Source organism: Panthera pardus, unplaced genomic scaffold (genome assembly GCF_024362965.1).
Source record: "Panthera pardus isolate Hobbes unplaced genomic scaffold, ASM2436296v1 HiC_scaffold_10, whole genome shotgun sequence".
Lineage (NCBI taxonomy): Eukaryota > Metazoa > Chordata > Mammalia > Carnivora > Felidae > Panthera > Panthera pardus.
The window spans coordinates 7,756,538-7,778,700 of NW_026526655.1; the positions used below are offsets into that span (position 1 = coordinate 7,756,538).

The 22,163-nt window shown below is 42.8% G+C and overlaps 1 protein-coding gene across 7 annotated transcripts in view; it reads right to left on the reverse strand.

Annotated features, from left to right (window-relative positions):
* DIS3L2 (DIS3 like 3'-5' exoribonuclease 2) overlaps positions 1-22,163 on the reverse strand; it is a 345,141-nt gene that overhangs the window by 185,780 nt on the left and 137,198 nt on the right. For all 7 annotated transcript variants that reach the window (XM_019445568.2, XM_019445569.2, XM_019445566.2 and 4 more), the window contains 2 exons: positions 7,391-7,491; positions 2,336-2,583 (listed from right to left, as the gene is read on the reverse strand). In XM_019445568.2, the coding sequence (XP_019301113.2) occupies positions 2,336-2,583; positions 7,391-7,491 (349 nt within the window). The remainder of the gene's footprint in view (positions 1-2,335; positions 2,584-7,390; positions 7,492-22,163) is intronic.

A 22,163-nucleotide genomic window follows, 5' to 3' on the forward strand; every position in this document is an offset into this window, starting at 1 on the left:
TCTTAGAGTCAAATTAATCCTATGACACTTATGTACAGTCCCTCTGCGTTAGGCTATTGTTTCTTTGAATAAAAAAAACCATACCCTGTTTACCGTTGTACTTCTCACACAGTGACTTACACACAGTTGATCGACACCTGTCTCCTGAACTGAATTTAACTGCAGAAGAAGTAAATGACTTTGGACTTAAATAATGGGTAGCAATTACACAGACAGAAGAAGTTCAAAACTTTTACGAGCAGAGTGCAGGGGCAGGGAAGAAATTCAGAGGGAAGCCACTTTGGCTAAGCTCAGTTTTCAGGCATAGTTTCTGGGGAAGTTAACCACAAACACTCACATCCATGGCAAGTACTACCTTCACACTCCTGGTCAAAACCTGGCAAAGATGAGAGAGGAAACCCAGGCAGTCCTAGCACAGCATGTTCTGATTGGGAAGCCTTGACCTTAGTTCCTAAAGATCAGTAGTGACAGCCAGAGCGAAATGGCAAAGGCCCCCACCAGGCCCAACAGCTGCGGCCCGCAGCCCTCAGGAGAGACATGGCATCTGAGGACTGTATCATGAAAACCTACCACATTTTTTTGCTTTCTTAAGATAAATTTTCTCTTCTTCACAAAGATCTTAAAAGGCATATTTACAAAATGACAAATTCTAATGTCTCTATACTAAGTTTTCCATCTAAGTATATTTTTATTTTGAGAAGTACATGATTAATATATGGCTATTATTTTAAAATGGTCTTTCTTTACATTCAGCAAATATTCTTGCTGCTTCGAAGGCTTGACTCCTTTTTCAATTGTAATTTACCCACAAGGAAAGAGTTCTTGATGAAGTAATGGCTCAGCTGTGAAAAAGGAACCTGTAAGACCATTCCAGCAATAAGAGAAACTCACATCATAAAGATTTCTTGACTACACCCATACAACTCGATAACTAAGGAAGCAGTCCAATCAAGTACACACAATGGGATATGACAGAAAGGCAGATAAAAGACAAGGCTGGATTTCCTGCTGTGATGGGAAGTCTTCCCTTTTCGCTGCCAGGCAGAGTGCAGCAGGCACAATCAACAGGGGCCAGGTGGCGCAGACTTTATCAGGCCATTTGGAGTTGATGGTGAGAAACTGGCAAGCCTCAGAGAAGGGCTAGTTAGGACTCAAGGGGTTGACGTCACTTCTGGATAATGAGTTAGGCATAAAAATGATATTGCGATCACTCCACTTAAGAGGAAAAAAAACAAAAAGTACAATTGTTTCTGAGTGGCCCTGAGATCATATTATTCACATTGATCTCCGTATCACTGAAAAAGTGGCACAGGACAGTATCTCTTAAATGGCATGAGGTGTGACACATGGATTTGATTTGGCTTCCTCTGCTAGGCATAAGAGGTCCAATGAAGAGATCCAATGAAAGTGGTACATTGTGGCCATGCCTTCGGTGTTGGCCCTCATAACCACAGGACACTCCCAGAAGGGCCAGTCCCGTACAAGTCAGATGACTAACAAGCAAGTCACCAAACTGGCTTAAAACTAAGTGTGAGAACAAACTTTTCTAGCTTGTATACCTTTATTTTTATTTTGTGTGAAGCATAAACGGGGCTCCATCCATAATAAAGGGCTAAAAATATAGCTAAAATTTATCATTGTTTTTCTTTCAAAATGAATACAGTTGTAAGAAAACAGGTACAGCATTTGATCAAACAGCTGGGTCCAGCAGTTTCTTCAGATCAGAACTGTTCAATTGGCTACCCATGATGATCTCTGACTACATAATCTATATTTAAGTTAGATTGGTTCCTGACAGCTTCCATGAAAATAGGGTACCCTTTCCTACTTACGGTCAGGTAATTTAATTCTTAATGCCCTAAGTAAAACCTCCTTAGGATCAATACCAAAAAGCACATCATTAAAATATACCTTCATGTTTATAATTTAAAGCATGGAAGACTGGGGGCCTCTGAAATGCCTGGAATTTTGCATATTTTAACACTAGCGTCTAAAAGGAGGAGTCTGGTTGCTTGATGCAATAAATTCTTTGGAGTTCACAAGTACAAACAGGATTCATGACATAATAGGAAACAAGGAGAAGCTCAGAATGTGCTTATATTTTATGCCCCAAACCAAAAATAAAGTGACTGCCTGGCAATTCAAGGAACCTATAGGTGACCGGTCAAGGGGGTAGCTAAGAGCAATTTCTGAAAAACTCGGGCCCAAATATGCCAAGTACCCATGTTTTAATCAAGAAATAATAAGTAAAATACACAAAAAAAGTTTACCAAAAGGCTACCTAAATCCGACTTCCATCTGGGATCTGTGGTTTTTCTTGCCAAAGGTCACCTACCCCAGGGCAAAATTGCTGTCCTCCTTCCAGTCCACGATGCGGCAGATGAACAGTGTGTTGGCATAATCTTTAGGCCGGGTCACAAAGTCCTGGGGACAGTCCTTGAGAGGCACATAAATTCTAGGCACTCGGTGGTCCGAGGGAGAAAACAGGGCATATTTCCTAAACAGTTCACTGTTCTTATCAGCCAAGAGTTTGAGAAAGCCCGTTGCTGCTCGGGAATGTTTTTTGTCCAAGATGTAAACCACCTGAAAACACCAAAGATAGAGTCAAATGTTGTTTATCTACAGCACTGGATAACGGCTGGGAGAAGTCAGCAGGATATTATTTGGTCAACTAGCTGGGCCTGCAGTTTTTCTAGGTCCAAATGAAGTGCTGCTTGCTGAGGCTCCGTGACTAAGTAATCCACGTTTAAGCTGCAACAACTTAAGGGTCCAGTGAGCATATTTATCCAATGAAAACTATGCAACACAAGGATGAATTAGATGGAAGTGTTTTTATAACTGAGACCTACGTCTCAAGGACATTCGGAAGACTCCAGAAGGGAAGTATGGCTCCAAGTATCTGCTCTGCATTACATTTTCCCCGCGTGAACACAGCAGTTGCTTTTTAAAAATGTTATTGAATATAAACAAGGAACTGGCCTTTTGAAGCTGAAAACCTTTAAACCTTCCTTCTTTCCAACACTAAACCCACTCTCTCATTTCACCAGGCAAAGACTCAGGCTACCACATCACTACAAGGACAGACTATTTCCACCAAGAGAGAAGCATTCTTGAAGAAAGTAAATCCCCTCACCCTCACCCACCCTGGGACGTTCTTCTTCCTGAAGTGTTCCCTCCACCCCCCACGGACATTCTGCGCTTTGACCCCATTCACTGGAAGTATTCGCCAGCGTTCCACTTTGACCCCGGAGCACAGGTTCGGACAGCTGTTGAGCTGGCTGCTGCCCTTGTTCATGTCTCAGACTCCGTAAGGGCATTCAGCCTGTCCAGGGAGAACCTCCAGCCAGTCAGTGTGCCTCTCCTCTGCCCCAGGCACACCTGGCTGCCGCCCCACAAGGCACCTGTCCTCTCGTCCGGTCTCAGTCCCATGATAGGCTCTACATTCTCCTGACTCTTCCTTCCCCCTTGGAAAACACCATTCTGTTTTGAACAAGCTCTTGTGCCCTCTGTCAAGAGTCCTTGACCTGGTCCTCGCGTGTGCTTCTCTGTCACAAGGACTCTGTCTGTCCCAGGCCCTTTGGACAAAGGTTGCTCCTTCTCCACACACAGTCCCTCAATGAGGCATCTGTGTTTTCCTGTGCTGCACAGTCACACCCAGACCATTTACTTTTCTTGCCTCGTGCATACACCTGCATCCTTTTATGGTTCAGGCTGTCCCCTTCTTGTTACTGTCATCCATGGACCTCCTAGTCACTCTGCAACACCTGGCTTACATTTCCAGGTGAATGACTCAGCCAAGATCTACCTTGTCCTTACAGCCCCTGTATCTCTTCAATGCCGGTGGCCTTCCCTTCCATTTGATTTTAGCAACTCATCCTCATGGCCTCAGCATCCTCTGGGACTGATCCAGTCCTGATGGTCTCAGACTGACCTGTCATCCGGTTCCCTTATTCTTCTGTGCCCCTCCATGACTTCTTCACCACATCAAGACCACTAGCGCCTTAACCCTAGCCTGCTGTCTGTGTCTGTTTGCTACCTCTTAGGCCTGAATCCCTTCCTACCTCTGAGGGACACATCACGTTCTGTCACTTCTGGTCCTCTCACCACCGTCGTGAGATGCCTCACCCCTCTTGCCCTTTCCACTGCACCCCCCCTAAAAAATCCTCAATCCTGAGACAGTTCAGCCACTGCTATTCTCTACTCCAACACAAGCTACCGAGTCCGTCAAGACAGAATTACAATGACACAGATGGATACCGTTACATATTCATGTTATACAACTGTTGCTCTAATCTCAAAATCTCTAGTATTTTTTTACCTGTTCCCTGTCAGCACAATCTATAAGCCCCACTCTCTTGGTGATCCTCTCCTTCTAGGACTCCAATTATTTGAACGCTGAATCTATTGTATTGCCCACAACTTCCTGAAGCTCTGTTCATTTTTTTCAGCCTATTTTCTTTCCGTCCAGATTGGGTAAATTTTACTGATCTGTTCCCAAGTTAACTCATTTTATGCTGAATCACCTCTACTCTCCTACTGAGTTCATCCTGAAAGTATTTTATTTCTGTCTGTATCTTTTAGTTTTATAATTTCCACTTGGTTCTTTTTTTTATAACTTCTACTTCTTTGCTGAGATTTTCTATTTTCTCATTTGTTTCAAGAGAATTTCTAATTGTTTGAAGCATCTGTTTCAAGAGAATTTCTAATTGTTTTTTGACTGATTTAAAATCACTGTCAGATAACAGTAACATCTCACTGTTGGCATCAGTTGTCTCTCTTCAGGCGCGTGATAATGTCCTAGTTCTTGGTATAATGAATGACTTTCTATTGTATCCTGGACCTTTTGGGTATTATAAAAGGAGATTCAAGGTCTTATTTAAATCTTTTAGAAGGCAGGCCACTGTGTCTAGATGTAGCACACGGGGCCTGGACTACTCTTGTGGGCTGTAGTTCCGATGATAATTTAATTTGCAGAGACTGCAATTCTCTTTTTATTCTTCTCCTTTTTCTTTTCTTGAGAGAAAAAGAGATGCAGAGTCAGAGGGAGTGAGAATCTTAAGCAGGCTCCACGCCCAGCACGGAGCCTGACGCAGGGATCAATCCCACGACCACGATGACCTGAGCTGAAATCAAGAGTAGGACGCTTAAGCGACTGAGCCACCCAGGCGTCCCTTTGCAGTACTATTTTGGTATGTTTCGTTGGCATGGAACCAGTGGGGCTCCGGCGGGTCTCTGCTGGTACTGCCTGAGGGCATGGAAAGAACTTCCTCAGGGCTGGCCACCTGGACTCTCTAATATGGATTAAGAACAAATCCTAATCTGTGTCCATGCAGAGACAAAGAAACGTCCCATTTACGATTTTTGTTGCGGTAGGACCCCCTTTACCAGTGCCGCCTGACCACCCAGTGTCCCTGGGTAGGAAAGTGGCGTCTCAGACCCATGAGATAAATGAGGATAAAGGTTTCCTGGACCACACACCTGCTGTGGCAGGATCTCCTTTAATGGTGTTCTCCAGCCATCTGCTACCCCGGAATGGGGGGCAGGGAGGAGGGAAACCTCAGGCCCAAAGAGACAAAGAGGCTTCCGGGGCCGGGCCACTTCTTTGGCAGAACCCCCATGCCAGAGCCACCCAATGTCCGGTGTCTCTTGGTCTTCTTGGGAGAGAAGTCTCAGGTGTGGCAGGGAAGGGGAGCCTTTGTCCTGGCCACTTATTGTCAGCAAGGCTCCCACTCAATCCCTCTTACAGGTACTGCCAGGACCGGCTGGTGTTGCTGGAGGGACTCCTGCTAGATCTGAGTGAGGAGCGAGTCTGCCTGGGCCACCTTCTGTTGCCAAGTTAGATCCAGAAACACTGGGCCCAGTGTCCTTCCGTTGGTGGAGGGGTTGTAAAGTTCTCTGCTGCCACGTTGTTCTCTAGTCTTTGAGGCCCTGACTAGCCTGCCTTCCTCTCTTCACCTTTCAGAATTCATCTATGGTTGCCTCTCGTTATTTGCCAGGGTTTATAGTTACACTAGTGGGAAGGAGCAAGGAGAAACAAGTCTATGCCATCTTGTCTGAACTAGAAGTCCTTGCTTCTCGTTTTAATATCTGACAGCATGGGAAATGTATGAAGCAGTTTGACATCAGTTGTGATTCATACATCAGCTGTACTAGAAATAACCTGACCACAGCATAAGCTTTACATCCAAGTGCTGTTTTGCCTTGTGATTTTAGATTGAGTTCACTGAGAAACTATCCCCCCCAAACAAACCAACCCAGCAAGAGAGAGGGTACCACTGGGGGCAGCAGCAAATTGCAGAACGCACGTTCCGTCTACAGAGGGCTGCCTCTACTCAGCTCCGACTACAGTCATGTAAGAACGTGGCCCAGTGTTGCCGGATGTTTTGTTTCGTCAAGAGAAGCCAGAAGTCTGATTTTTTCCGTAAGCTACTTGGTCAAAATTTTTAAATACTGCACGGGTCAAACAAAACACAGGTTCGTAAGCTGGATCCAGCCCACAGGTTTTCGACTCATTATGACCTTCCATACCTAGCGTGTTGCCTGTTACACGGTTAGTGTTCAAAATGCCTATTAAAATAGCGGGGCAGGCAGTTGAGGGTAACATATACGTGACGTAATTTAGAAATTTCCTCAGGTCAATATGCAAGAAATACCATCCTAACCGATTTGCTAGGTTGAGTGGCAACACCACCACCACAGGCTAAATGTGCTGAAGGATGCCCCTGGTGGAGAAAGCCTCGTGCTTACTACCACTCACTGAACCACCTGTTCCACCATGAGCTGTCTGCATAGTTAGGGGCAGCCGTGGTTGATCCCATACCTGAATATGCCACTAGCATATATAATTGAAAACTAAAACTGAATTATGCAAAGCAACAAAGATAGGATACAAAAGCAATTTTTTGTGTCTATAATAAATTAAATACTTGAGAAAAACGAAAAAGGACACTAAAAACTTGCTTTTGAATGAGATATGGACACGACAACATTAAAAAATATGGAGCAAAAAAACTGAGAATCTAGAAGGAGTCTACATTCATATTGCTTCACTAGAGCCTAAATCCTCATTCCACTTCACATAACCCAAACTGGAAATCAAAGATGTCACATTACAAGTGTGGTTTAAGCAGAAAAAGATAACATAAAACTTCAATAAACAAACCCACGCACAAAGAAAACACTTTGGACCTTCATCCAAACACAGACAAATCAACACATACATATATACTTAAAGTTATAAAAAACATTAGCTTTTTATGACTCCTTGCTTCCACTGACTTTTCGGATTAACTGACCAACTAGAGTCCTAACTGAATCGTATGAGAGACCTTTGATAGGTAGCTCAGGTGACAGTCATTTGGACAAGGGCAGAAAATCTGTATGCAATGACCTTTGCTGATCTTTGCAGAGACTTCTCTGATAAAACTCTTGTGTCCTGTGACATGGAGGCGCTCTCATCTTTTGTGACGGGGGCATCGGCATCTTCTTTTCCTAAATTAAGGAGAGAGTGAAAAAGAGAGAAAGGAACCAGTTAGATGCATATCTATTAGGCATACGGAGTCGCTGAGCTTTTAAATCCAGAGCACCATTTACTCTCAACTACTCATTTTACAGAAAAGGAAACCCAGGCCCACGGTGGTAAAGGGTCTTAGCTAAGGTCAGCCACATCACCAACCTGCATGAATGCTCTTACTCAGCAGGCCGCATTTGATCTATTTAATGTTATTCATATGCTAAGTGTCATATAAGCGGGAGTGTCAAACTATGTTGACTTGAACTAAATCAGCTGTGTCAAAATGCCAAACAAACTAGATGTGAAATACTGCCCCAGCCCACGATGAACAGAGATAGGTTAATTTATTATGCACATCTGCTGAAATCAAAATAAATGTTAACTTTTAAAACTACTTTGATACCAGCCATAACAAACAAAATGGTGGAAAATAGATTATATTTATTAAATAAATAAATAAATAAATAAATAAACCAACCCTAATTTTCCTGGCTTTTCTTAGTGACATTATATAAAGAGTAAAGTATTTAAAGGCTTTTAATGTTTAATTTCCTTTCTTAAGAAACTTATAAAATGCACATTCACCCAAGAAACTGAAACCACATCTCCCCAATAAAAAGAGAGTTAGGCTCTGTACCAGAAGTATTAAAACCACTCATGAACAAATGCAGCAAATTACACACTTCTGAACATTTAATATCTTGCATTTTCATGTGTTACTTTGGAGTTCCCCCACTAAATATCTTATCCAACCATACTGGAGTTTCTAGATTCTAGGGGTCACAACAAATTCATGTGGGACCCACTGCAGATAGCTAAGAGGGACTTGCACTTATCATTTAGACATTACCAGGGCCAAAATAAATAAATAAATAAATCCTTTTCAGGGCTGGGTGGTTCTTAGCAAAGGCTCAACTTAAGGCCAATTGTTAGCATTCTGGGCATACTCTGGAAACACTGACATGATCTGACCTTAAGAATGATCATCTTAATCAGCTTAACGATCAGCTTAATGATCAGCTTAAATGATCAGGTTTTCCATCTATGCTGAAATATACCTACCATAGTGCCCACTGAAAGCAGAATTCTCATTGTTTTCTAAAAAGAAAAAAACAAACGAAAACTTTCCCATTGTGGATCACCCTGTCCATCAGTAAAAGAGAATATTTACCTTTTATTTTAGACCATAGTTCAGGATTACAAGATCATTAGATGTTCCCAGAACAACATCTTTTATATTCTTGGGGAGAAAAAGAAAACACACACACACACACACACACACACACACACACACACACACAAATTGTTGATATGTTCCATAACATATCTTGCCAATGTGTTTTGCAGAACAAGGTCATTCAAGAAAGATTAAGAGGTTGGGACTACCAACAAACCAGTACACTCTACCTAGATATCTGCTATCTGAGTTAATAGTCTCAAGAGTTGGCAATCAAGACAAGGTAGTGAGGGGTCTTCTCAGGCAGCCCAAATCCTGGGCATGCAACTTTCTGTCATAGTCGCTGATGCTTCCAACTTAAAATGACTGTTGCCTTATATTCCACCCCAACAACAAGAAAGTCTTCTGTTCCAAAGGTTATGCCAGGTTGCATCCAGAGAAAGAAGGCAAGCCATGGAAGTGAGCCCAATCATGATTTTCAGATACCACCCCTGAACATGACCTTTTCAGGTTCTGTGTTCATAAGGAAGTCCTGACAGAAATAAAACTTTGTTCAAAGATGCATTCTAATAAATTAAACTGAAGTTTATAGCCCTGCAGGAGAGCATCACAGATACGTTCAATGAATGTGAAGAAACGCAATGCCAGGTTAGAAGAAAGGTGAATCACCTGAATAGGTTTCCAACAACTACGTCTTGCTACGCTAAATAGCAAAGTTGTCAGTTTAATGAGAGAACCTACTGCATTGTTTAATCACAAGATTCTTCATTTATTCCATGTGTATTTATTGAGCAAGGGGCATTAAGGATTCAGTGGTGAATAAAAGAAATATGGTTCCAGCCTCTACAGAACATTTAATGTATGAGTGATATTCGATAAATAACCACTCGATAAATACAAAGTTATAAACTGTGATGAAGGCTAAGAAGGAAAGAATAGTTCCAAGGAGGAAGAATCCTCCCCATATGCAATTTAGACAAAGGGGTCAGGGAAAGGCCCTGTGTGGAAGTGACATTTAAGCTGAGACCTGAGGATGGTGTGTACAGGAGTGAAGAAGGGGACAGAAAACCCCAGGTAGGAAATGGCACTTGGGAAGAGGCAGACAGAGGTGGGAAGTTCTGGCACAAACAAGGAACAGAAAGAAGACCGTGGAGCCAGAATGGAGCAAGCCCAAGAATGAGCATGGCAAGGGACGAGAATGAGAGGTAGCAAGAGTCAAGTCAGCTGGGGTCTTCTAGGATTTAAGCATCCTGAATTGAAACCTAAATACGGTGGGAAACTGGCTAAGGATTTTGCACAAGATGACACTGCCCAAGGTGCAGTTCAAGCAAGCTAAGAGTGGAACTAGGAAGGCCAGTTAAGAGCTACCACAGCAGTCCAGACAGGCGAGGATAGTACTATGATGCAGGTACTGCAGATGGAATGAAAAAGAACCACCTAAGACATATTTTGGAGTGGAACCAATAGATTTTGATGGCCACCAGATATCATTAACTATGAGAAGTGAAGGACTATTTCCAGCTTTCTGACATCGGCAGCTAGGTTGATAGAGACATCAACCCGGTACAAGAGACATTTCCCTGGTACAGGAAAGACTAGAGGAGTAATTTCTCCATGAAGAAATTACTAGAATAGGACAGGCTGGTAGTGCTCACAAGGGTAAAGGTTTTGCATCCCCATGGCCTTCAGTTTTGTCATAGTGAAGGCAGAGGTGGCCCATGCATTTTGTGGTCCCTTCTAGTTAAAAAAAATCTAGAAACTAGTGACTACCAAAATTCTTCATCTAAAAGAGAGATTTTTCTAAGAAATAGATATAGTACACTAACAATAGCCCCAAGAAATACTCTAGGAAGAAAAAGTCTAATCTCTTTCTATAGATAATCTGAAGCTTCTATTTTAAACATTTAAAAAATAAAAATGCCATGGCTTGGTGGGGTTGGCATTGCCACTTGACATCTATCAAGTGCAAACCCAACACCTGGTTTTGGTAAGAAAAATGGTCCTGATTTGGTCTTCTCATACATAAACAACAAACTGACAAGTCTGATGATAGTTAATGTTTTACAAACACATCAAAAGGTTTTCAGATGACTTAACTATAATGCCAAGTGGGGCAATGTGAAGAAAAAGGCAAGGAACTGGGCAAAAGGAGTTTCAATGTATCCATTTAAACAAGTGACAAACTGGCAGACCCAATCTTTTGTCATCTCTTGACAAAGGGCCACAGAAATTTACTATTTCCAACAAGAACTCAGTGAAAACTGTGATATGTATGAAATATGAAAATATTTCCCTTCAGATCTCTCAAAATCAAACAACCAGGGAAACTTATGGGCCCCTCTCCCCATGGAAACCTAGAAGCAGCAGGACAAGTCCTCCCAGGGGCAAGGAAACATTCATGTTATAATCATTTGCTATGCTGCAAGTTTGCCAGGGATGACATTGATAGTCGTCCCAGGACTCACATCCAGATCTTGCCAAGCCAAAGCTCAGGGGCACCGATGAGTTCCCTCCTTCACAAATTGCAGCCCAACCAAGTCTCTCACTCTGAAATAAAGCTAATGAACTGAGTGGTGCCAGTTTTCACAGCATGTTCACACACATTACCTCATTTGCTCCACACCACAACTTCATTTTAGTTTCATCAAGGACACGGGAGTGATGAAGAGGCAGGGCCAGTCGCTGATGTGCAGGGATCCTGGTGCTGACTGTGGTGACCAGTTCTCCATACAAGCAAGAATCAGAACATCATGGGAAGAGCCATGAAAACCTACATCGAGATATTTAACTAGCTGGAACCAACTGAAATGCTGAAGTCAACCCAGTGAAGGTCTTGAACATCTGCGGAATATCAGGCACTGCAAATGGCCCTGTCTCTGTCCTCTGAGAGCTAATATGCTAGAAATGAGACAAAGATTCAAATAGTGAAAGTACATGGTGCTGGTATCTACTGGTGAGCAGTGTGCCCAAAGGCAGTGAGAAGGGAGCCAGGCAGCTTGACAGTAAACCTGAGTGAAACTGGCAAGACTGAGTAGGAGCTAGTTAGATGGATGGGCATAGGGAGCATTCCAGAGAGGAAGAGAACATGCGCAAAGACACACAATCAAGAATAAATTGAGAAGGAGGAAGTTTCTACGTATCTAAACAAGTTGCAGGAATCAGACCACAAAAGGCTTTATGTGATATGCTGAAGGGTATGTATTTTATGTTATAGAAATGAAAAGTTATTGAAAATTTTGACAGTAATATAATCAGAGTTCTATTTGATGAGAGATCAATGGTCAGTCTGTTGCTCCTTTGAAGCGAATCTGTCATTTTCTCTAGCTGCTTTTATGATTTTCTCTTTGCCTTTGGTTTTCTTGGTAGTTCCTCTTGATGTACCTAAGTCTGGATTTTCAAAAAATTCTACTTGTAATCACGGGTCATCTTAAATCTGTGATTTGGTATCTCACCTGTTATGGAACATTTCAGCTACTACCTTTAAATTTCATTTTGCTTATTTCTTTCACTCATCTCCTTCTTGGAAGGAGCTTTAACTTATTTAGACCCTCCTCTTCTGTGTTTTCTATTTGTCTCCCCATGCTATACTCTCTGGATAATTTTTTCTTACTGCCTTCCACTTTGTTAATTTTCTCTTCAGCTTCATCCAGTCTTCTGTTAAATTTGTCCATTGAGGCATTGTTCTTTAAACTATGTAATCAAAAACACTATACTTTTCCTCATCCACTGAGTTAATTTCATTATAGTTATGTTTGTCTCTAGAATTTTTATTTGGTTTCTTTTCCAATTTGTTTTGCCACATTTCATGGTTTCCTACTTTTTGCACATAGGTTCAAGCTTATCTTTTATTATTTCTTTAAATACAGTAGTTTTTTACAGATGGTGATGATTCCATTATCTGTTGACATTTATGAAGGGCTGTTTCTATTGTTTATGGTTGTTGACGGTTCTTGCCATTGGAGTATGGTTTCCTTGGGTGCCTGGTTATATTTATGCACTGATCACTGAATAATTTGAGGCCTAGGTTGAAGAAACCTTCCTTTGGAAAGAACTTCCACTTGGTTTTGCCAGATACCTGCAAGCATACCAGCCCTTAAGCCAATTCAAGACTAGAGATTCCTTCGTTGACCCAGTCAGTTTGAAGCCAGACTGTAATTCCACCTGTGAGCTGGTACATTTCAGGTCTACCCTCACCCACATGGTGTAGCCCTTTGATGTCCCACCTTCTTGTGAGACCCCAGCTGCTTTATTTCTGTTCCCCACCACTGCTGGTCAAATCTGCAGTTATTGCCTGGGTTCCCCATTCCAGTTTTAACCTGGTAATGCTTGTTAGCTCTTTAATGCTCTAAGTTTTAGGGTTTTTTTTTTCACTTTATTCAAATATTTTTAGTTTCTTCAGTGGGCAGAAGTGTGTCTTAATAACAGCCCACCATTACTATTAACAGAAAGTCCCTGGGATTTGTATTTTACAAGTATTTTTCAGGTAGCAGTGTAGAGCATGGTTAGGGACACTGATGGGGTGAGAACAGGGGAGGGGGCAGTGGTGATCTATGCAGGAAACACAACAGGGAGGCAGTAAGGAAGCTCCTGTGATCGTGCCTAATGTTACATAAGACAGAAGCACAAGGGGTGAGAGAAGAGGCCGGTACTCTCACACTTTTTTTCTCAGCAACTCCATGAAGGAAGTATTACTATTTTGATTTTTAGAGACTAGTAATCAGCAATTCAAAGGTAAAGTAACTTCTCCCAGGGTTCATTCAAGAAAATGGTTAGTAGAGGGTGAGTCAGGACCCAGTATGACTCCAAGTCCAGCCACCACAGTTGAATGAGATCTGGAAGAAAGATAGGTACATGTGGGTGGGTTCCAATGAGGAGGGGAGGGTTGCCAAAAATTTTATAATTCAGTTATAGATAGACATTGATGCCAAGTGATAAACAGCTCTCCATATAATTTTACTGCTTCCACCCATACAGATGATAGAGTAGTTAAAACCATGAGCTTTGAAGTCACAAGACCTAAATTCAAACCTAGGTCCTGTGACCTTAAACTATGTGGCTTTGAAAGAGTTACTCCTTCTTTCTGAATTTCCTTCTTAGTAAATCAGGAACAGTTTCCATGATTTATGTTTATAGGTAGTGCCCTGGCACAAAGCACAATAACAAAAACAGAGATGTTAGATACTATTAATATATTGTTGTTGTTGATATTATTATTATTATTATTATTATTATTATTATGAGCTGTTGCAATGAGTTTGGAGTGAATACAACCCTGCTATCCTGGACACAAAAGACTGCACATGACTGGTGTACAGGACGATGGCAACATTATAAAATGGGCCACATTTCCTCTGTAAAATGTAACCGATCTTACAGGGTTAATGGGAAAACTAAATGAAATTAATGTGTGTAAAAGTGCTATAGTGGCTAGAATACAGTACACACTAATTGCTATACAATATATATTTGCATTACATACACTGTTCTGTACGCTTGGTGCCTTCAATGTGCAGTAAGGGGAGACAAGAGCTGGCGCTATGCAGGCAGACAGAGGCCAGGTCAACATGAGGAAGTGTGGATTTATCCCAAAGGCAATGAAGAGCTATAGAAAAAAGTAGGCGGGAGACTAACACGACTTACGCTTTCAGAGGCTCACATTGGTTGCTATGTAGGGAGCAGATTTAGGAGAAGTGAGACTGGAGACAGAGAAGCCAGTTGTTAGCTGGTGACTGCAATCAATCAGACTAGTGGCAGAGGGGGTCGAGGGTTCTATATAGAGAGGTACTTACAAGGCAAGATTGACATGATTATTTAGATGCTAGCAGGGAGCTGAGGGAGGGAGGTCATATGGGGCAGAGTAAGAAATGGGGAAAGCTGCCTTAATTCCGTAAACAGAAGTTCTCAGAGTAGAGGTCCCGGACCAGCAGCAGCAGCATCACCTGGGAACTCTTGGAAATGCAAGTTCTCAGGTCCCGCCCAGATCTACTGATTCAGGACCTGGGGGCGGGGAGTGGGGGCAGCAGTCTGTTAGTACAAGCTCCCCCGGGGGTTCTGATTCTGACTCACACTAAAGTGTACGAGCCACGCTACAGACAAATGGGCTATGAGCCACCACAGGAAGAGCATCCACAGGCAACCAGGAGGCAATGGAAGTTCGGTTGGGACTTAGTGAGTCTGAGGTGATCTGATGCTTAAGAGAGAGTCTGGGCTGGAGACGGAAATGAGGGTGTCCCCCGTGTACCGAGGGCAAATGGAGAAGGGCACTGGCCTCTTCGGAGATGGGTCCAATTAGAAGGGTCAAAGCAGGGAGAAACACCAATATTTAAGAAAGCAGAAGTAGGAAAGCCTGCAAGGAAACTGAGGTATGGTCAGGGAAGTGAGAGAAAAATCAGGCTAATGTGGGTGAGAGAAGAAACACAAAACAAACAAAACAAAACAAAATCAAGCATTTTAACAGGGAAAGGATGGTCAGCAGAGTGGCCTTAGTAACGAAGTCACAGGCAACCCCAGTAAAACTAATGTGAAAGGAGGAAACACAGTGAAGTCAGAATGCCATGTGCAGGGAACTAAATGAAAGGTAAACTGAGGAGATGAGGGTGTGGACCAGGCTCCGGAAGTCTGACCACAAAGAAGTGGAATAATACAGGGTGGTAGCTGTAGGGGTAGAGAGAAATTACAACATGGTTGCTGTTTTATTTTCTTAAGATAAGGGAGTCTCGGTCACAGTTAATTGCTGATGGGAAGGAACCACTACAGAAGGTGTGGTTGAAGAGGCCACAATTAGGAACAGGAGGGGGCCCTGGGCAGGAAGGGATGGGATCCAGAACCAAGGGAAAAAGATTAGCTTCAGGCAGCTTCAGGCAGCAGGACAGGATGCCACCTTCTCTGTAAATGGAGGAGGGGACAAGCCATCTGTAAATACGGTGGCTGAAAGCTGAGAGGGACCGTGGGGGGTGGGCAGCTTTTGTTTTCTCTGAAACATGTAAGCCAAACTCCTCTGCTGAAAAGGGCTAGAGGAAGTGGAGGGTATCCACTACCTTCTGAGCTGGGCTCCACAATTCCAGCGGAGGATCAAATGCAAATGGCATCCCCAAACAGTGGCCCTGAACATGCCAGGCACTGTGCTCTGTGCATTCAAAATAAAACTAGGAACTCGCTATTAAAGCACCTACTGCACACATCTGGCACTGTGCTAGGTGATTTACATACACCACCACATTTAGTATTCTCCAATAATCCAATGAGGTAGGTGGGTTTTATCATGCCAATTGCAGACAGAAGAGAAATGAGGCTCACAAAGATCAAGTAACAGGCTTGCCCATGGATACCAGCTGGGAAGTGGCAAGGGCAGGATTCGAACTTAAGTGTCATGAATGCTGGCACCTCGTGCTCTTCCCATGATGCCATACAACCTTCAGGATCCTCACAGGATTGATGGAAGTGAGAACAGAAAAGAAAACATGATTTTGAGAGATCTGCCTGAGTGATAAGACACTGGGAGAAGTCAATCAACTCTGTTTGGGGCAAATTTTGAGTTTGGGATGACAATGGGATATAATTATGACAATATCCTCTACCCAAGCTGGAGATATGGTTCTACATCTTGGGGTAGAGGCTGGGAACATCAATTAGATGATAATGTCTGAGAGCAGACAGATGGTTCGAGGCTGGGGAAGGAAGGACTTAACAAATAAAGAGTAAAAGGAAGAACAGATGAACAAAAGGAAAGTTAACACTCAAGCATTAGGAGGGGGAAAACCCCCTCACTACCAATTTTTCTATATTGTTCTCATCTGCGGACCGGTGAGAGGTTAAGAAAAGAGGTACTCATCATGGCAGGATTTGGTCACCCTCCATATCAGGCTGACCATGCAGATGCCTTCAGGTTCCTGAGTTGGAGCCAAAACCTTAGATAGTGTGGCTTTCAGGCCCAAACCTGAGTTTCTCACAGGGCCATCTTCTCAGATGGAGCTCTGCACGGATTCCCATTCCAGCTGTGAACTGTATTAATTACATCATCAACACTCTCCTGCTTTTCCCCAAGCACTCTCTGCTCCAAATCTTTCTCTTGCCCAGGAGAAACCACTTTAAAATTTTTCTCTACTAAAGCTTTAATTGGCTTTTAGTTTCATGGCTCCCCAAAGACCCAAAATGTAGGCACACAATGTAGCTGGCTTTAACTTACTAATTCTGCATCTTTCCCAGCAGACGGATGATTCCTTCAAGTTTAAGCTGACTTTCATCCGAGGTTTTCTTAAAGGGGACAACCTTTCCATCTGATTATAATGTGACCATTTCAACACGAGAAACACAGTGTTTACTAAAATCAAACTGGTGTTTATTTACTCGACCTCTAAGGTCCATCAAAACTTCAAGAAATGAAAAAGGTGCTAAGTTATCTTGGAGGGTTAAGTGGAGACTGGCCTCAAACATGGGAAGCTAGACTAGATGAGTTTTGCTGTTTTCTGAGTCTTCAGTCCCACATATATCAAACATATATCTCTCTTATGCTCCAAGCCTCTTAAAGTACATGAGATATTTTATCCTACTGAACATCTCTCAGATATTCCCTACTGAATGGAAATAATAAGATCCAGCCCACTGCTCGGGCAAAAGGGAAAGAATTAAAATGCTGCTTCTCCAAGAGCCAGTCATCTTTATCAATTCACTTGCTGTGACCTAAAAAAGGCATGATCACAAAGTGATCATTAATAGGCAAAAGAAAACAGTTTGAAGAAGAAGTTGATTTTTACAGACTGCCTCATTATCTGAGATCCATCAGACCCCCTAGGAAACAGAACAATGCACCACTCAAAAACAGCTAATGTTTGAAGCATCTCTGATGGAAAATTGTTTCTCCTTAATAAGGTAACAAGCTCTAACTCTAAATGCAAATCAGACTAATGTGGATCACCCCAGCCAGGTTATATAGACATGAATGAGTCATTGCTTTTGATGCCAAATTGGTGAATCTGAAGGTTTTATAATGGATCCTGTGTGGCTGCTGTGGACCCAAAGAACTCAGGTGTTAAGCAGGAGAGGGACCTTGGTCCTTCATCGGTTTCGAAGAAGGAAAAAAAAGGGGTCTTTTGCAGAACTTTTGCTTAATGTAAGACTCAGTTCTCAGAGTTGCAAGGGGATGAAAGATAAGCAAAAACAGTTACATAAGGGGAGAAAAGAAAATATCCAACCATAATAAGATCAGTAATGGAACACAGACTGAAAAAAAAGCAGCTATGAAGAAGAATCACAGAAGGGAAACATTGCACATTTAGTTGGAAGAAATAGGTAACGGAGGAAACATCCCGCAGTGAGCAGACTCTAATATGGCCCCCAAGGATCCTCGAGCCTCCTGGGCTACACATCTGTGTATAATCCCCTCTCTCCGAGTGTGGGAAGGGCCTGTATCTTCCTTCCAGCCAACAGAACATGGCAAAGATGATGGACTGTCACTTCAATGACTGGGTTACATAAGACTGTCTCTTCCATCTTGTTAGCAGATCCCCTCACTGGATCCAGTGAAGCCAGCTGCCACATAAAGAGGCCCATGCAGCAAGGAGCTGAGGCAGCCTCTGGCCAGCAGCCGGCAAGGACTGAGATCTCAGCCCAAGAGCCCACAAGGAACTCAATACGGCCAACAACCACATAAGCTTAGCCTTCGGTTGAGTGACACCTTGATTATGGCCTTGTGGGAAACTCTGAAGCAGAGGACAGAACCAAGCCATTCCCAGATTCCTGACTAAAGGAGAACCTCGTATCCTATACCCACGACACCTTGGACACCAAATGTATGGGTTTTCCACACCAAGCAATTCCCTAATTCTCTGGGTGTCCTACAATTTAATTCAGTTCAGACACTAACTACCTAGAGTTAGCACAGACCTCACAGGTTAAGGCTTCAGTCCCACAAGCCCACCCCCAACTTCAGACACCAAACGTACGTAGTGGGTCTCTAGGTTACCCACACTTCTGAGTTGGCTACATATTGGGGGGCGGGGGAGAATTCCCACGACCCACTCCTCAGGTTCAATAATTTGCTATAAAGGCTTAAAGAACTAAGGGCAACACTTAATGTACGTTTACTGTTTAGAACAAAAAATATAATAATGGATACAGACGAATAGCCAGATGAAGAGGCACACAGGGTGAGGTCTGAAAGTATCTGGAGTGGGGTGCACTACACTCTCAGCATGGAGATGCATTCACTAACCCAAACCTGTGAGTTCAGAAATTTTGACGAGGGCTTCATCACATAAGCATGATCAATTATCACTCAACTGCCAGCCCTTCTCCCCTCCCTAGAGGATGGCGGGTAGGGATGAAAATTTCAAGTTTCTAATCATGGCTTGGTCTTCTGGGTAACCAGTCCCCATCCTGAAGCTATCCAGGGGTCCATCGAGACTCACTTCATGGAACAATAGATACTCCTATCACTCAGGAAATTCCAAGGGATTTAGGAGCTCTGTGTCGGGAACCGGGGTCAAAGACCAAATATTAGAACAAAAGATGCTCCTAGCACCACTATCACTAAGGAAATTCCCAGGGCTTTAGGAGTTCTGTGTCAAGAACTGGGGGCAGAGGCCAAATATATATTTCTTATGATGCTACACTGACCCACAGAAAATCAAAGAAAATAAATGTTACTTTAAGCCACTAAGTATGTGGCAATTTGTTACACAGCTATAGATAATTAATACACGTGTAAAATGACAGCTGATATTTGAAGATTGGAGGGATGATTTTCACAGGAGATGGATAATTAGGCAGCATTCACGGCAAAAAAAAAAAAAAAAAAGGCACAGATGCACAAAGGCAGAGGAGGGCAGGGAGTATTTCGGACCAATACGAAGTCCAGCTTGGCTGGACCTAAGGTCTGAGTGGTAGCTGCAAGAACATAAGCTGGAGAGGCAGGCAGGAGATCCCTGGTGGGCAAGAACAGCCAAAGAGAGCCATGAGAGGTCATCACTGATATGGGATCTGAGAACCTCTGCAGGAAGACTGATTGGACAATTATTGTTTCAAGAGACAACAGGTTTCAAAAAAAAAAAAAATGGGTTTGGAAATGCCTATAAAGAAATGCTATGCTTTCTCCTTTTTAAGATACTTTGCCTTCCATTGCCTCATTTGATTTATGCAAGAACCTATGAAGTCAAGGCGGGTATTTATTATGAAGGTATTTATTTATTTATTTATTTATTTATTTATTTATTTATTTATTTAACATAAAAGGAAAATGAAACACTAAGAGGCAAGAATGACTAGCAAAACCTCTTGCTCAGTACTTTTTCTCCTATTAAGAGTGTTGCCACATTTTGTTGAACTCCCCCTTCCCTGGTAGAGATGCCAACAGGCCTAACCAGATAGGTTTGGGTCCTGACCCCAATGGACCACAGAGAGCCCGAGGAGTATTTGTACCTGGAATGGCAGGTGCAATGAGACCTGGGTGGACTGCAGAGTCAAGAGTGCTAACAGTCTAAATTGCAGAAGCTGGCATCAAAGGGGCTTTGAAATAGGAGGGTCAAAAAGAAAGTCAGAGCCAAGGCCAAGCCTCTCAAGTTCATGCTTTATTGCTGCTTCTGGCTCAAGCAAATGAGTCAGAGCTGAGGGGACGGGCCCAACGGGGGTCAGCTAACTGGGAGCAGAGGTGAGAGACTTTACTGTGTAGCTGAACTTTTACTCCGGGGGCTAGTGAAAGGGTATACAGGGGTGGGAGGACGGTTCCACTTCTAGGGATGGGGTGACTCATTCACTTTTTTTTTAAGCAATATCTGAAAACCAGGGATAATCTTCTCCTATAAAATGTTAAATAAGATCTGTCTTTAATGGTGGATATTCTATACCCAGAGTAGGACAACTGTCAGTTCTCTCTCCCCATCCAGAGCCACATGTCCCAGTTGTGTTTTTTTTTTTTTTCAATAGGCTTAGTTGGAATCTTCCGCGACAGCTTTTTGTGAATCTCAACAGATTAGAGCTACCACTACTCTATTAGGCAAAGATTTCCCTCGACACGGTTGCTGCATGACTTAAAAAACCTAGTTGATAGTTCTCAGTGGAGAAAGAGCATTATTTAGAACGATCCAAAAGGGAAGTCAATCCCAGTAAGATGGACCTGCAGACATAGAATTCTGTGTGGTGGCAACAAAAGGGTCTCTACCCAAACAAACAAAAAGGATCGGGAACCTTAAGGAAGCAGGTTAAATGCTACGTTACACAAAGACTTCATCACACAACTGAATAAACTTGGCATATGCTGGCCAAAGGGATGACTTGGGAAGATCTACTCGAGTGGGCCTTCCCTTCTTAGAGTCTAAAGACCACAAAACTCGCAGACAATAGTGTCCAGAATCCCAGGAAGCGTGAAGTAGAAATGAAGACATCATCAGTCACCATCTGTAACTGATTCTGTTTCCCAGTTCAATAAATATCAAATTCAACTTTTCTCCTTCAATTCATTCTCATGCAAAAGAAAGAGGTCCTCTGTGAATAAAGGTTGATTTTCAATAACTGTGAGAATTCATCTTTTTAAATACAAATCATCTTAATCATTTGATACCCACTAAGGAAAGAGAGGCATCCCTTCATTTCAAAAATACTCCTCACTTCCCTCTTAGTTCCATATGCTTTTCTTTTCCTCTTCTTCTTCTTTTTTTTTTTTTTTTTAATGTTTTTTTATTTTTGAGAGAGAGACAGAGCATGAGCAGAAGAGGGGCAGAGACAGAGAGACAGAACTCAACGCAGGCTCCTGACAGCACAGAGCCTGACGCGGGGCTTGAACTCACGAACTGCCAGATGAAGACCTGAGCTGAAGTTAGACACTTATCTGACACAGCCACCAGGCATCCCAGTTCCATGTGCTTTTCTGTTAGGTCTTGTACAAAGCTCTCAAATATCAGTTACTTCCCAGCCTTCAACCACGTCCCTGAGTTTTCTGTATCTCCTAACTTGTGCTTGGTTTTATAGGCCAAGGACTACTTCTAGTCATTCCAACTGTGGGCCATCTACTTGATAATCCTGTCAATTTTCCATAGCCCCGACTGATGATACTGTTCAGACCTACCACTCTCGCCATCCCTCCTCTGGGTCTACGCCTCTATTTCCAAATGCCTACTGGATGTCATGACCTGAATGACCTTCATAGAACTCAAATTCAACATGCGATCAGAAACTGAACTCGTAGTCCCTCTCACCACTGGTCTCATCTGTCTCATTTAAAAGACTGTACGTACTCATGCAGTTACTAAACCAGGTATCAGGTTGATCTCATTCCTTGAAAGTTCCTCTGCCTCACGTCCCATACCTGATCTGCCATCTAACTCTGCCAATTTTAGCTCTGAAATATCTCAGTCACCTAGCCCTTCTTCTGCATCACAGCTGCCATTGCTCAGTCAGGTCTTCAAGTATGACCTCAAGTCGTAACTGGTCCCATGCCTTGCTCCAATTTCTCCCCTCTTCCACAGTCTCCTTTCCTTAACA